A 17,171-nucleotide genomic window follows, 5' to 3' on the forward strand; every position below is an offset into this window, starting at 1 on the left:
AACACATGTCTCTTGGCTCATTCCAGGCACTTTCAAATACAGCTTCCTGCAGTTGGGAGCGTTCCAGTACTTCTTCCCCCCCGTATGAGCCCACTGGTCGTTTCAGTGCTGGAGAAAGCCTCTGGGATTGTGTATTTCATTCGATGCCAACTTCAACACCTGCTATTTTGGAATCATTGCAATTATAATTTTTTGCAAGGGGGGGTGATAAAGCTGTTAGTGACAACTGTAGCATTTAAAAAGAGGGTCTTGTTTTGTTTTTTTAAATTGCAAAATCAGCTGCAGGTTTTTATTTCTTCTTATTAAAAAAAAATATAGTGGTGAAAAGCAAGATCTGCTTTCAAACTTTATAAGAATAGTTGCTTTGTGTTTTATACACCGAACATGAGCAGCAGCGCACAGGTTGCTAGAAGAAAAACTTGCATTGCATGGAAGAAACTAACACACAGGGGTCAGTGCTTTGGAGATATTAATTGTTTGTTACAAAAGCAAGTTCTGTTTGTCTGTTTTGGTCTTAACTGCAAACCAAGAAATAAAAGGCTTTCTCTGTGAGCTTCTTTTATTTAGCTCTGTCTCATTATGTTACTTTAGGTTTAACACTTTTTGGGAAGCCTTTTTTGTTCTTATTGTAGTGTACTTAATTGCTATTACATCCACTCCTGTATTTTGCGTGCTTTGTTGCTGGGAAAGTGAACACCCAGTAAACTGACAGGTTTAGAAAGATCTCCAGTGTGTCCTGGGTCTTCCCTGCAGCCTCCTTCCAGAAAAGATGAGGAGGGGAAAAAATGTCAGTGTCCTCCACCTGTAAAACCACTCCTGTTTTGCAGGTTGTCTCGTTGTTGCCCCTCTTGTGCACCTGTTTTTAATTTAACACCAAAACAGCTGAAACGGATTAAAAACAGCCTCTGCTACCTAAATGAGCCGATCAGATTCCCAGAAATTTAATTGATTTGTCACTATACTCGGACTAAAAAGTGTTCCTCTAATTTTTTTGAACAACATATTATTTATTTGTTTTATTTTGTTGTCCAAAGTCTGTCAGACTGTCAGATTAATTTTAAAGAAACTCCCAAGAGAACAAAAATCGTGTCTGTTACTCAAACTGTCAATTATAAAACTCCATCAGAGTTTTGAGCTGTAGTGCATGTAAGGGATTATGTCTGAGGTTGTGAGTGTGCCTACTGTAGCTAACCTGATTGAACTGTAGGTTTGCTTCCTTTCCGTCTGACTTTTAGTGAAACAACTGCCAGATCTTAGCGGTTTCTATGGTAACTACAGTCCTATAATAATCAACATTGATGAATTACAGTTTGAATAATCAATTAATAACTAAACTAAACAATTAACAACTTTTCTGATTCCAGCATCTAGTTTTGTTTTATTATAAGTGATGGAAATTTAAAATGATATTATTGCACTGTTGACTAAACACCTCAGATGCACGTCGTGCCATCACAAAACAGGGGCTCAAAGTGTCGGGGTCAGTTTTACCCGTTACACACTACACACACAGACTCACGTGATAAAAACATTAGTAGCTACAGTGGCGTGGATAGTAATAGCAAACTCAGTCAATAATATAATAATACATTTTGAGAGTTTACATAATAAATGATAAGTAAAAACTGTACTGATTAGGCAATGATGAAAATATTCATGTTATCACGACTGCTATGTCCATACCTGACATCGCTGCTTCTTGGAAAAAGCGATTTTCTAAAGTTCACACAGTGAAGGAATGTGTGAGCTGAGAACACCTGAAAGAAGCCGGCTGTTAAACACGCTCATCGGTTTCTTGGCAAGCAGAACATGTCTGCAGCTTTTAAATAGCGCTCTCTATCATGTGCTATACCTGCTCAGCTCTCGCTGGCAGTGGAACTAACAACAACTGTGTGTAACTTCTCTCCTGGAGGCAGGTAGTGTACCGTCAGGCCTGCCCTCCTCCCCCTCAACTGGTCAAGTTGTCGTCATTCATCTGGCTTTTTTGTCTGTCTGGAAACAATGTGTAGCCTCCGGCTGAGGGAAACAAGCTGTAAAAACCCCTCACAGGCACTGTATGCGTTATTTTCTACTGCATATTTAGCTTCACTGTATTTATTTTTAATGCTTTGGCTCTAATACTACAAGTATAACACTTTTATAAATAAACTATTTGTATACGCTATATACTTAGTGTTATATAAAGCACAAAACTGTGTCTACCATCGTCAGTGTCTGAACGCCTGAAAAGAGGAAATGTTTAAATATTAATTTTGCCAACGTTTGTTGAGTAAGTTTGTTTTATCACTGAGCAGAATTAGCTCTGGTGGAAACGCTGCGTTTTTGTTTGTTTTTTTAGTGTTGGCCTAACTCGTGTTTATCTGTGATGACAATATGAGAACAGCTGTGCAGAATTTCAAAATCCGAGGACATCCTGAACTATGCTGTGACATCGTCCAAAGTGGCCCTTTCCTACATGTACACATCTTCCCATCAGATGCATTCTGACAAATGGAAAATGCTCTTGTTGGTCTAGGCGAGGGTGCTGCCTTGTTAGAGAGCGCAGAGAAGCTCTGCTGGGAAATGTAAGAAAAGTATGGGGCGGCCGTGCAAGTGTGAAAGCAGCTATAGTTAGAAATGTATGGGTGGATAAAAGCTTTACATAGCAGCTTCTACAGGCTTGCTCATACTATGATCTGCACTCAATGTGTGCTTTAAAATGTCTCACTTCTCTTTGTGGTCAGTGGTCAGTTGCAGAGGCTGTGACCCTTTCATACATTCAAATCCAAAAAGGTATCCCTTTTATCATTTCCCTAAATTTAGGGATGTTTTGTTAAATATAAATAATAAATTTTTAAATGTACCTTACATCACTATGTTTAACAGCAAGTTGCTTACTTTGAACATGTGACATCTTCTGAAATGTCAAAAATCAAGATCCATTGGCAATAAATGAGAACAGTAGCGTCACTAGTTAGTAAGGTTTTACTACTCTGGACCTTATATAATGTCAGTGAGAGTGGACATCCCTCACATGCTCATCTCAGGGACAGAACCCTTACCCATCTGTTGTTCAAATCTGTTGTTTAGAAGGGGCAACCTCCCTTCAAGCCTTCAATGTGGCTTGAAGGGATCTGGGGAAGGAAACTAAAATACTTTTTTTAGACAGAAAATGAACTGAAGAGCTGTGTTGAGGTCTAACATAAGAAAATAAAGTTTATTTGTTGAGATTATCATTTATTTTGAACTGTGATTCATCGAAAAATAGAGTTCACGAATGAAAATATGGCGCTGGGAAGGAGAATAATACGTGCCCTTTAAAAATAAAGCATATTCAATCAATATCTTCTACTTTCAGCTGCTTCCTTTAGGGATCATCTCAGTGGATCATCTGCCTCCATCTCACCCTAACTGTAGCATCCTCCTCTGTCACACCAACGCTCTGCATGTCCTCCTTCAGTTCATGAATCTTCTTTTTGGTCTTCCTCTTATCCTGCTGTTATTAGGAGGCCTATATTCACTATCCCTCCTTTGCACACGTCCAAAACCCTCTAAAACTTGTGTCTCTAACTTTGTGTGCAGGCTCAATATATAAATTGGTCAAATCTAAGAAAAGTTATGACTTGGCACTTGACTCTGATTTATATATAAAAATGCTGGAAAAAATAAGGTAACTGTGTAGCCCACATCTTTTTTGTGCTCATAATGCATTTTTGCTCACAAGTACAGGAGGAAACTACATGAGATTTTCAAGAATGAAAAACACATTTGAAACAACCAAAATAACCTTATCAATTTGAAACACTTTTTCCAAACAACTTTGTTATATAGCCAACTTTGAGCTTGAATATAAGAGAATATTTCAAAAGCAAAAATGCATCACTTTAATGTCTGAAATGCAGTGGAAGAGAAACGAGCATTGATTTGCTGCATGCCTTATCTGTTTTCTGATAATTCAGTGGAAAAAAGAGATTATAGCAACTGAATGATCTGCCTTTTACTTATATTTTGATAACAGGCTTATTCCTCTAGCTTTCATTTCTTTCATGGTCGAATAATTGGCTAATATAAAATATCAGATTCTATTTACTCAAAGAATTAAAACCATGATATTGCTGAGTGAGTCAGGGCTATATGTATATACGTAGCTTGTACCGATCAACTTTTACCATTTGCTGATGACATGAGCCACATGCTCAGTCCTGATAATCATGATGTCATAAAAATAAGATTTTCCCAACACCAACTTAGAGCAAAACACGTTGCGACAAAATATCATTGATTTGGAAACTTGAACAACTGTTGTTTTCACAAAGGAGATTTGCCAGAAAACTTCCAATTGCCAGAGTTTTCAACAAACCCACAGGCATCACATCCTGTCACCACGGCAACTCTTCTGATGGTCTAATTCACACATCTCTGGAATTACTCAGTTCAGTGTTTCAGCCAGTGATGTTGTTGACAATAAGACATCGCTCTCTCTGAGACAGTCCAAGGAACCCACAGCCCATCACACCCAAATCAAACAAAGCTTACTGCTCCAGGTTTACATAGAATTTGAATTTTTAATTATGGTTTGAGTTTCTTTTGAAGTTGATTTGGTTATTTTTTTAACTGTTTCTCAGCCCTGAAATTTTTATGTTGCAATGATTTTTCAGTGAGCTTTAGTGATTTTCCCCGCTGACACAGCAAAAAGCTGTCACTACAACTTTTCATGTATGACATGTAGTTATTTGAGCCGCAAGCCGTAGTTTCTGTAACTTTTAAGGTTTTCGTCTTCTTCTTTTGGTGCTAATATTTCCATCCTTTGAACCAAAAAGCAAAGCTCCTAATCTACCCACATAAACTATCATCAACTATCAAAAGAAAACTCACAGCACTAGAGCACTCGTCGTTTCGAAGTGATCTTCAAACCTCAGTAGATGAAAACTCTTGGCTTTACAGGGTTTTGTTTATATCTTGAGACTGTAGTAAACATGACTTGATTGCATTTCTTTTTTTGTAGGGAAACTGTCAAATCATATCAGATTACTTTAATAATGGTGAGCCACCCATATTTCCCCTCCTTTTCCGCATCTTCAAAGCATCATCCAGACTCAACTGCTGCATGTTATGAAGAGAGCTCTGAGGAGAAAGGTTTTCATATTTCTGCCTTGTTAGGACTTTTATCTTTCAATAGAGTGAGGAGCCTGTATACTAATAACTGTGGATGTAGGATATGTGTTTGTGTATGTGTGTGTTTGTCTGTTTTCCACACCAGGTCACTAAGGTCCTTCTGTATCTCTGATGAGCTCAGCCTGAATCTGTTCTTTAATCTTTACGAACTCCTGAAAAAAATCTTTTAGTGTTGGGAGACGTTTCCCCCGAGAGCTGAGCTAGACAGAGAGATGGATAGCGATGAGAGAAAGTGAGTGTGCATGGGGGAAGATGGGGGGTTGATCACTTTGTTGATCGGGTTTACACTTAAACATCTCCCTCCTCTCTCCAATTCTGCCCTTCGGCCATCTGTTCATCACATTGTCACCTCACATTGACCTCCTGCCTGATCTTTCCATCAGTATTCCAAAGCCATTAGTGGAAGGACTCCAGGAAGGGGATGAGGCCACAATTCATCTGCTTGCTCAGTGATGGCACGGGTCTGACTGCACTGAATCTGTTTGACAGCAGAGTTTAAACTCTTGTGTCCTGATTCTCTGAGAAACGAGAGAAAATGCTTTTTCACTGATTATAAAACTAGACTATTTAAAGTATGGCCAGCCTTTAAAAACACAGTTCTTGTTAACGTTGTGCTTCTCAGAATACTAAAACAAATACATTCATAGAAAAAGAAATTGATCATTTCTAGATTGATTTTTGCTTTGCCTGCTGTGAGGCCCAAACATGTTGGTGGGTTTATTCAACCTTCACACTTGTCCCTGATTCCTGCTGGACTGTTTGACCTCACATGGGGTTTTGGACCCCCCTGTGTTTAGCCAGCACCACAGGCAGGCAGTGGTGAATCCTGACATCACAATAACTCCCCGTATTAACGACTTGTATTAACAAGTTTTCGGTATAGGCTGCTACAGCAATTAGATGGACTTCAAATAATTCCCATTCAGAAATTTATAGTAAAAAATGGTTTATATAGTTCCTTTTGGTTATTCCCTGAGTTCACCAGATCCACCATAGTGCAGTCAAGGATCGTCTTCAGTTACGATCCTCGCTGTAATGTGCTTCGTGTAACACACAGCTCAAAAACAACACTTAATTTCTCATTAATACAATGGGCATTTAAATTGGCCAGAGGTCCCCAAAAAACATAATGATGGCATTAGAGTTGTGGAGTTAAGTGTATGAAATGAACTTACCCACTTTGACATGCCCTCCAGCGTTTTTCTTACCCTTTAAATTACTAAGTTGAACTCAATTTACAGACATGTTTTTTGCTTTCACTTCCACTTTAAACAAACCAACAAATGCAGCCTTATATAATAAAAAATTTATTCCTGGTGCACCCAATGCGATTCATAGTCGCTTATCTGCAAACTGTAACATAATTACTCTTGTACAAAACGATGTTTCGTCAAACGTTTAATAAAAAAGAACAAGCACTGAATGGTTAATTCATATTTTTATGGATTCGCTCTCATCCTTGTTCATCAATTAACAGCTTCCTATTTGCAAACATAAATACATCATTATGTAACTTATGCCTTACATTTTATTGGATTGTTTCCTGCACATACACAGTTTTTGCTTATAGTTGAATAAATGCTCAGAGTAGAACTGAACAGGATAATTGATTCTTGATCTTTTCATCTAAGTTGAGTTTCCTCTCCTTACTTCTGTGTTGTTTGTTATTGTTCTATCGAGCATTTATCATGCAGTGAAATTGATATTTTTGTGTGAATAGTTGCACAGTTGTATGTATTGGTTTTGCCACCTGGGGCTCTCCCCACATGAATCGAAACAGCATACCAAAGATTCAGCGGGGAGCGCCAATGAAAGCCTCCCAGAAGAAGAGTGAGCAGACATTAGAAGTATGATTAATAAGAAACCTGAAGAGAAGAGAGATGAAGGAAAAGGAAATGCCAGACAGGAGTATAGAAGGCTGGAAACTGTAGCAAAAATGCAGACTGTGTGCATCAGTGATTTTTTTTCTTCATTTTTTTGCTTAAAGGTCAGCGGATGTGTAACCCATAAGTAAAACTTTCTCACTAACAGAAATGCTCACTTCTGCAGTATTCACAAGTGCCAGTGTGGTGTTAGAATCATCTTTCAATGAGCCACACGGAAGGAAGAAGGCAGACTGCCCCTAATTTCAAAAGGTGTTGAACACAACCTGCACAAAGGTGACGTAAAAACCTGAGAACAAAGAAAAACCAAAGAAAAACAAGAGAAATGACAAATAGGAAGCCTGAACTAAACTTAATGGGGAATGCAAAAATAAGAGGTAGTTCAGTAGACAGCCTATGGGGCTGCAGAGAACGGACAAAAAACGCACTAGGAAGAGAAAGGTAATAAAGAAGAGGTGGATGCCCTAAACTTCAAAATAAAACTGGAAGTAGCCTGAAAGGGAGCCAAGAATGAACAAAGACCCAACATGGAAGACAAGAGAAAGGAAAAACCTTCAGCAACATAAAGGGAGAAAGAGACTGTTGATCATTAGAAAGGCCGTAACATAATTGCTGCAGGAGTCCAGACTTAAAAGGTCACTCCCATTAAAAAAAATTAAAATGTTTTATTCACGTAAAACGTATGACAAAGACTGACACTATTGTGCCACCTGCCTGTAAGGCGTGTTAATAATTGTGGTACGCAGAGAACAGCAGAACTACACGTGTTAACTAAACAGGTGACGTTGAAAAAATGTCATCATTCAGCTACCGACAGTAGTTTTAGCGTTTTGCATAAATTGTCCAGCAGATACGTTGCAACAGTTTTCATCCGGTGCCTATAGTGTGTATTCTACCATATAGCCCCTATTTGTACACTGCTGGAATGTTGTATTTGGTCATCTTTGACCTTTTTAGGACCAGCGGGAAAAGCAGCAACAGTGTTACAACTTGTTTCCACCCACACATCTCTAGTACTCTTTTCTGAGCTTGCACTGGCCTGAAATTGACAAAATTTTGCAACTAAATTGAATAAACATGCAGACTTGATTGCACTGAAGATGTACGTCTAGTAGAGGGAGGATATTATAAAGTGAGGAAAGTGTAGCTGGAGGCAAGTTAAAATGTATCTTTTCATATTATCAGATATATTGTTGTTTATACATTTAACCAACTGATAATTAATGCCAGTCAAACTATTAACACATTTACTTTAAATCTGTCAAGGGCGCCTAAATAATAGTCAGCATATTTCACTTTTGTTTTTCAATTTCATGCCCAGGCAGTCAACCCGTGTTGCAGGGTATATTGCACCATTTAGCCTGTGTAAGATTTATAGGAGCAATATAACCGATAACTCCTACTTAATATCGCCCGTCCCTCCTCTGTCTCCACCGTCACTGTTGTTCAGCTCACTTTCTTTCGGTTTATGTCTCTCTACAATATGAGGTGGAGTCGCTGTGAAATTCCTGCTACTGTGAGACATTATTTAGGATAATAATGGGTGTATGCTGTGTAATTGCATAATATCTGCAGAACCTTAGGCTTCATGACTGAAGCTTGATTACCTCCGTGTGTAGGGGGGAAGCTTGTATAATTTCAGTCCCATAATGCACAATCAAGTTGGTTCATTTTCTCAGGACAATCTATGCAATCAACATGTGTTGCTTTTAGAGATGGCACGATACCACTTTTTTATGTCCGATACCGATATCATAAATTTGGATATCTGCCGATACCGATATGAATCCGATATAATGTTTTTTAATCAACAAAACTGTTTTTTAAATATCTTGCTGCATTTTGTATAAGTTCATACTCAAGTTTAAAACAACAACTACACTAAAGCTATTCTGTTATACCTGTATGCAAAAAAAAATATTTCATAGTTCAGCAATACTGATCAATCTAATAAACTTAAACCTGCACCATCCTCCCTATTCTGGTATTTTAAAGAGTACTTAGCATAAATATTAAGCAACCTAACTAATAGGGTTCCAACTCCCAGCAACAACAAAAATAAATAAATAAAAAATAGGGAACCACCCCTCACGCTCCACCTCATGATGCTTAATCGACGTAATCAACCTTAATTTGATGCAGTGTGAAAAAAAATGCACAGAAATCAATTATTTTTCAAGAAATATTAAATAGATTCAACATCTTTCTTCAACAAAATTGCAGACTGCACAGATGGTACCTTCCCAAAGGAAAAAGTACTATAGCTTACTAGGGTATATATATTAGACGTAATAGTTACTATATACAGTAATTGACTTCTATTCATTTTACATCAAATTAAAACTTTGGGTGTCAGATAATTATTTATTAAAAGCTAGACATTTTAAATGAGAATAAGAAAGAAAAGTATGTCTTTGTGCCCCCTTTTCCCTGTTAATGCCCTATCGGCCCCCCTGGCTAAACTTTGTTAGATCCGCCCCTGCACAGTTACCAGCGTCAGCTACATAGAAAAAGATCCTCGAGTAGAAAGTAATAATAAATACATTCTAACAACAGCTGATCAAGCTTAAACGTGCTGCTGTTGTTCAGCCGCTGGTTTCCTCTTTCTGGTGCAAAGTGGGCCAAAAGCAAACTAGAGACACGGACTCGCACAGAAAAGCCGATCAGCTGATCATTTAAGCAGTTTCATGATTGAAGTAGCAGCAGGAGAGGCAGTCGCTTGTTAAGCTTAACGCAGGAATGCTTTACAAACATTCAGAGATGGACTTACACACTTGCTTTACTTCTCTCGGGGATAACTTTGTCGGAGATGAAATGCCGGGTTGCTAGCGAAGCTCCAAATGCTATCCAGACCACCGACAGGTCCCGCATGCCACAGCCGCTCTATCACGTGATGCATACTGCTCCGACGTGCTAACGTTCTGAGGTGAGTTACGGTGTGTTGCAAGTTTTGTGAGGTGCTTTCGTGATATTTAATGGATCGGATTACATTTTTTATTTTTCTCCGATATCCGATCCAGTAATTTAGGTCAGTATCGGACCGATACCGATACGTAATATCGGATCGGTCCATCTCTAGTTGCTTTTATGAGGTTCTTGATGTGTGTGATTTTTGGCCTTTGAAAATCATATTTGTGGGGCTGTGGGGGGATTTGAACACACACAAAACAAATCTTTTTTTGTTTTTCTCAAATTCTGCACCACTTCTCTGTGTCTCTGTTGAAGCCTCGCTGGAGAGTACAAAACTATCCCTGGTTAGGAAGAGGTTAATGCAAAGCAGTAACATACTGTCCATTCGTTTTCTGCTAGACCTTTTTTTTAATGTATGAAAGAGGAATGAAAAATGGCTGCATTTAGTGTCAACGTTATGGATATCGAGTGGAAAGGTTAGAGGGAAAAATCCAAATCCCCAAATTGAAACCTGAATACCTACCTAACGAGCAGATATTAAAACCAAGACACTAAAATCAGACATTAAAGAAAAGACCCACAAACTTAATGCAAGTAATTACATTTTATAATTTAAAAGCCTCTGCATCCGATCGACACAATTTCCATTAAAATGTAGTCGTTCTGGTTTTTTTAGTCAGAGAAAAAATATGAAGCTTATAACTTATAACTAATCCAGTGATTTATTTTATGTGCAAGCAATACAAACATGAATTACTGAAAAAGCACTGCAAAGCCACAGGACTCAAGATCATCAAGGCAGTTCTCATTCTTTTTCCTGTCCTTCAAAATTTGACCAGGAAGATTTTCTGGTTTTCTGGCAGAGGAAGAAAATCAGAGTTACTGTAATCAAATATTTAAATGCAATTTGAAATTTGACATTGGTATTCATTACTCTGTACTTGTTAACAATGACCTGTTGTCAACAATATGCCTAATTATATATATATTTTTTTTATTTATTTGCCTCTCAAGTCAAGGGTAGTGTGTCTTAAATGATGTGTCTCATTCTTTTTGGCAACTGGTTCCTTCGAGTACATTTATTATATGTATGTAAAGCCATTGATGAGCAAAACTATAGTGATTTAGTTAATTATAAATAAAATTTATATAATACATAAACATTGTTTATTCAATTATCTGTTTGTCTGGAGAGATAATCAACCTTCTTATCCTCTCATAATAAACTACATAAAGCAGTTATGCTTCTTAACTTTTTGATATCTTTTTTTGGCTTTTTCTGGCAAGTTATGCTCTTTAGAAGGGTCTTGTGAATTATTCCAGTTAATGATCACCTTGGTCAGAACAGTTTCTTTAAAATGTCACTTGCAGGTTGTGTGAGAGCTTCGTTAACCATAACCATGTGTTGATCTGTTCTGACCTGTTCCTGCCTACAAAGATGTCCTTTTATGCTGCACTGAACCATTTCACAGACCAATAGTTTAGCTGTGTGAAAACACACCCAGTGTGAGATAGATGCCCTTCCAGAGACCAAGACATTGGAAAAGTAAGTTTAGCGAGTTTTATTGGGAAGAACAAGTTTATCAAGGATAAAACGTGTCTTAACTCGTAGTTTGCAAATGTAATGGCAGCAGCTTGGTGTTCGTGATAGTCAATTTTTCATCTATGAAAAGCTGTACTAAATATATAAGAGCATAGGAATGATTTCGAACTCTATATAACTGTTGCAAATCTATTGCAAAAGTGTTGTAAGACCATCATGCCTTAGTGTTCCTCCAACAATTTCTTCATCCTATTTTCCTGTCCTTTTCCTCAGAGATTCAATAGCAGTGCCAGAGCACACAGAGTTTTATCTGTGCAGTGTGAGTAATGCAGTTCCTTTCTCCTAAAGAGAAATGTAAATAGTACTGGTAAAACAGCCTATTTTCACTGGGGGAGTTTCATTTTCAGCCAGTATTAGCTCATAACTTAGAACCGGGCTTCATCTAAAATCCATGGAAAGATCTATATTCCTTCTCTGACTGTAATTCCTGCTCTCTCTTCTTCATGTCCATGGGCATGATTGCTGTGATACATTTCATATTGCAGCAGGATGACTGTATCATGGGGTTTGGAGAATAGGACGTTGCTCCTGTGAAAAGATGTGTACTCCCTGTCTAACCTCGGGGAGCCCATCACCCTCCCCCTTCCGCTGAAGATTAAATGGATCATGTAGTGGAAAAAACACTTCGGTCACCTATTAACCATCTACTACTCTTATTGCACTCCTCCCACAATCAAACTTTCTCTCTGTTTTCTTTCACTTTTCTTCTGCTTCTTTGCCTTTCTCACTACATGTCTCTCTGTGTCTCCAGGGCAAGTATTGTCCAGAAGAGAGTCATCTATTTCCAGGATGAAGGCTCTCTCACCGTTCAACTGTGCGAGAAAGGTAATAACAGCTGCCCATCCAGTCTTTCTTTTCATTCTTGATTGCGTATCATGTTGCTAGTGTCCTGTGCTCTACGTGTAGTTTACCCCCCCTCCGTCTTTGGAGCACATTACCTCCCTTTATTTCATACTATATTTAAAAAAATCTCAAACCAACAAAGCCAGCTGGGGAAAATTGTGAGGACAACAAATCCTGGATGTCATGGGAATTTAAATATTGCTTTCTGTTTCGCTGCAGAGCCCAGCCACTGCTTTCATGCTACCTGTGATTTCATTGCAGAGAAAAATGGCACTCTAGCTTCCTAAAGCTCACAGCCAGCCTGATAAACACTGCGCTCTTGCGAGACAATAAGGCGTCAGGACTCTCTCAGCTCTGATGCACACATTTATTGTACAATAAAAAAAGAGAGCCTGGACGAGTGGTTTCTCAAACTTAATCTCAGGGGAATTTTACTTTCATAAAATCCTCCTTACCTCTCCGAAATCTAATTTTCCAGGCTATTATGCAAGCCAATCAAGCCGCCCTGTTTCAATTTGCTGACGTAAGTTAGGTCTTGTGAGTCATCCTGCTATAACTTAGTTGTCAAGTGAGGCTTTCTTTTTTTAATAATTTGGTGATTCATAAATATTCAAGAAATCCCCTTGACCTACCTTTGCAAAACATTGGTCCTGGGCAAAATCTGAATATTTATAAGCCTGAGTTAAAGCTAATGTGTCATTTTAATACCGGTTTATTCCGGGGATGTAATTTTGTGTCATTCTCGGTGATTCCAAATTGTCAGTTGCCAGGTAATTTATGCAGGTGTGCATTTATATCAAACCTTGCACGTTGGTGTGTCTGTTTGTTTACTCCAGAAATGTGTTTTTTAGGATTAATCAGGGCCCTGCGTCCCGATTAACCTTAAATTTTTACACCCGAGTGTCATTTTGTTTGTGCTGTCATCGTCGCATTCTGTCTCCTCGTAGAGGGTGAAGCTACACAAGCTCCTGCCATTGAGTGCTGTGCCTGTGGAACCGCCAAGTACAGACTCACCTTTTATGGAAACTGGTCGGAGAAAGTACATCCTAAAGATTATCCAAGTGAGTTCAGCTTCTCAACATCTTCTGACTGATGCATACATGTACACAGTGCACTGTGGTACCTGGAAATGCTCTGTAGGTCTGCATGAAAAATGTATAAAAGTATTGTAAGATGGCAGCGTGATGACAGAAACGATAAAAAAACTGTTTGATAATTTGACATTTTGACATTTTTTTAAGTTCAGCTCATAGTAAATAAATAAGTGAATAAATAGGTGGAAGGTGCTGGGTTTGAATCCAGTTTACATGTTCTGCTTGATAAAAATCACTTTTAGCTAGGTAGGTAGAATTAGCGCTTTCTTCATCTTGATGTCTGAAATGTGATTGATGTGTAGCCCAGATGGCAGCCACTGAGGATATGAAGTGTATAGCATTCCTATAACTCAGCTTTAGGATATGCTTGCCTTATACACTCACAACTTGGCAAGTGTAAGTACACTGGTATAGACACAACAAACAAGTCTGTGTTCTATGAAGGTTTAGATGACATATGTCTATATAGTATTTGGCTTATAAAGGTTTCCTCGTGGTAAATGACGAGATTTCACTAAGTCTCTGTACACAGTCCAACACATAACGCGTGTACAACTGTAACTTAACCAATTGTGGTAACTTCTGGTAACTGAAACTGCTAGTAGAAATAAATTAAAGATGTTAAACATGAGCACAGAGTCAGGATGAGTGAATGAAAGAACTGAAACAAAAGTTTTCTTTAAAAAAAAATCATAAACATGTTGTCATAAGCTTCAGTGAGTTAAGAGTGTTCCTGACTTCCTGTGTTGTAGGACGTGCCAACCACTGGTCAGCTCTGATTGGTGCATCCCATTCCAGAAGTTATGTGCTGTGGGAGTACGGAGGCTATGCCAGTGAGGGAGTCCGTCAGGTGGCTGAGTTTGGCTCCCCCATCAAGATGGAAGAAGAGATTCGACAGAAGGTAGGATTACCATCATACGGATTCTCTGTGGGTTCTCACCCACTCCGTTTTTGAAGTGTCAGTGTTATTTTCCTATCTTTTCATATGATCCTTTCCCATCATGTTGGATTAAAAGTTCTAGTGGCACGACACATCAAAAGTATAAATAAAAACCACCAATTCTAGACCATAACAGTGTATATGGTATAATCATCATTTGAGGCGCTCAGGTTCGAGGGTTATTACAACATACTGTGAGATTAATGACAGGTTGCTCGAAGAACAAGCTGAAATATTGCTCACACACACCAACACGCACGCTGAGCAAACACGCATTTTCAAAGCTGCAGCTGATGAACGTGCAGCACCACAGTGACACTCCCATCTCCACATCATGTCTCGGCATTATTATCTATGATCTTTCTGCTTATTAAAACAGATGCATATTGACAGCTTTTAATGCTAGCCACTGCATGAAATCAGATTCCTTTGGAAACCATCAGCAAACTTCTTTTGACTGAACTATGCCTTTAGGGGATCGGATATTTTTGGAAGGCATTCACTGGATAGCACACTGGGAGGACGAGCTGTTGTCTCAGCTCTTCTTCTTCGTGTGTGCGTGTGGCAAAACTGAAACATAGCGCAGATAGAGAAGAGTGCATCACAGGACACAGCTGACAGGTTTGCTTGAGCATGTGTGTGTGTGTGTGTGTGTGTGTGTGTGTGTGTGTGTGTGTGTGTATGTGTGTGTGTGTGTGTGTGTGTGTGTGTGTGTGTGTGTGTGTGTATATGTGTGTGTGTGTGTGTGTGTGTGTGTGTGTGTGTGTGTGTGTGTGTGTGTAACCCAAATGCTTGGATGTCTGTCAATATAATATATAATTTCCTATAGCTATATGCTGGACTACCAAAAGGCATTTTTTTCATACATTTATGTACTGCAATTCTTAAAGGAACAGTGATTTTTACATCTTGGGATTAGTCCCAGCAACTATAAGGTGGCGTGGAAGGATTCAACTGCAAATTGCATAGCTTCATCCTGAATTAGAATTCAACCTGCCGTCTATAAATGATATTCATTCATTCACTTGGAGTTTACTTGCTGCAATACGTGACTGAGAACTGCATTTCAGACATTTATAATCAGCACAAGACCTTATTTTTATCCTCAATTTTTCCATTCATCATGTAAAATCTTATATGGATGAATTTGTGAATAAAAGGTTCTGAAAACCAGCCTATAAAAGCCAAAATCTTTACCCAATCATATACAGACCAGATCATATTCAGACTTTTGTTTTTAGATTTTTTAGTTTCCGTTCTGATGACTCGTGCTTGTGTCTCTGCAGTCCACAGTGTTTCTGCTCTGTTGTGTCAAAACAAGTATTTAGCTTTGATTTAGTAAAGTATAGCTGAAATGTAGAAAAAGGGTAGTGTTTAGAAAAAAGACTTTTTAAATCACTGAATTTCTCAGAAATCAGGGGCTCTGTGGCTACAGCAGCAAAATTAAGCAAAAATTTGTGAATAAAATGTAGTTATTTGGAAGTTAGACTCTTTAATTACTCAAGAGATTCCTGGAGATTTCTTCCTGTTAAAAGGGAGTTTTTCCTTCCCACTGTTGCCAAACTGCATGCTGATAGGGGGTCATATGATTGTTGGGTTCTTCTCTGTATGTAGGGTTAAAAAGCAAATGCAAAAGTGTCTGATGAGTCCTTCTGCCTTACATGCTGGGACATTAAGGGTATTATTGGTCACAGACTTTCAAGCGCAAGAGAAAAGTAAAAGTTGAGTTCTTTTTATCTTATAACGTCAATAAAATTACATCATCTCGCTGCATCCCCCGCAGGGGTCCATCGACCACTCCTGGATGAACGAGTGCAGCAGCAGGTTGGGTCATTGTAAGGCACTAATGGTAACAAAGCCCAAAGGCTCCCTTGCAGGATCCTGCAAGCGCTGAACCCCCAGTCTAGATTAATTCTTCTTACCATGAAATTCCATTTAAGCTCCTGGTACAAGTAACTGTTGTGTTGGCTACACAGGTAGCTAACTGCTGCTGAATGTAAAGATTTAAAGTGGATTGCATGTGGTGGAAATCTGATACATTTGATTCTGACTCTGGTGAAAGGACCTAAAAATCTCGTTTTCCATTTCCCTGTTCTGTTTTTTATTTCTTATTTTGGTTGGGGAATATAGCCTCAGTTGCAGCGTCATTTGCCAATAATCATTATGCAGTAACAGAGGATGAGAAAACAGGATTAATGTTAAGAATATAACTTTATGTAATTATAACTAAAGTGCATTAAAGTTACATAAGCAATCCTGCTCTAAGGAGAATAGCTGGAGCCCATCGTTCTCTGTCCAGCACCACTACTATGAACACAATGCCCTTTCTTCCCCTTGCCTGCAATGCAGGTGTGACTGTTTAGGAATTTTGTGAAGGCTTCTCTTCGCAAAAAATGAATTAATAAATACAATTTTTAAATAATACAATGATATAGTTCTAGTTTATTTCAGCCGTTTCTTTCATTAATTCCTGTCTCCCTGTTTGCTTTCCAGAAATATAGAAGGAGCAAAGAGCTGATTTGTAAGACCTGATTATAGGATATTTCCAAACTTTAAGGGAATGTCAAACTGAATTTTCAGGTCTAAAGCACAGAATCACACGATGTACTGTGGAAACAAAATAAGGTTATAATAAACAGATGTCATAACAGGTAGACTGGGGAAAAATAAAATGATGTCAGTGATTGCACATAGCAAAAACGTTGGACTGCATTAAAAGAGCCTATTTTGCTGTATACCACTAA

General features: G+C 38.5%; 1 protein-coding gene across 1 annotated transcript in view; it reads left to right on the forward strand.

Annotated features, from left to right (window-relative positions):
- spon1b (spondin 1b) overlaps positions 1-17,171 on the forward strand; it is a 128,262-nt gene that overhangs the window by 23,203 nt on the left and 87,888 nt on the right. Inside the window, exons 4-6 of the mRNA XM_085280700.1 lie at positions 12,302-12,375; positions 13,341-13,454; positions 14,240-14,388. Coding sequence (XP_085136826.1) covers positions 12,302-12,375; positions 13,341-13,454; positions 14,240-14,388 — 337 coding nt within the window. The remainder of the gene's footprint in view (positions 1-12,301; positions 12,376-13,340; positions 13,455-14,239; positions 14,389-17,171) is intronic.

Source organism: Mchenga conophoros, linkage group LG7, assembly GCF_057382185.1.
Source record: "Mchenga conophoros isolate Kocher_MC1m ecotype Shallow Benthic linkage group LG7, M_conophoros_male_GT1.1, whole genome shotgun sequence".
NCBI classification, from domain to species: domain Eukaryota; kingdom Metazoa; phylum Chordata; class Actinopteri; order Cichliformes; family Cichlidae; genus Mchenga; species Mchenga conophoros.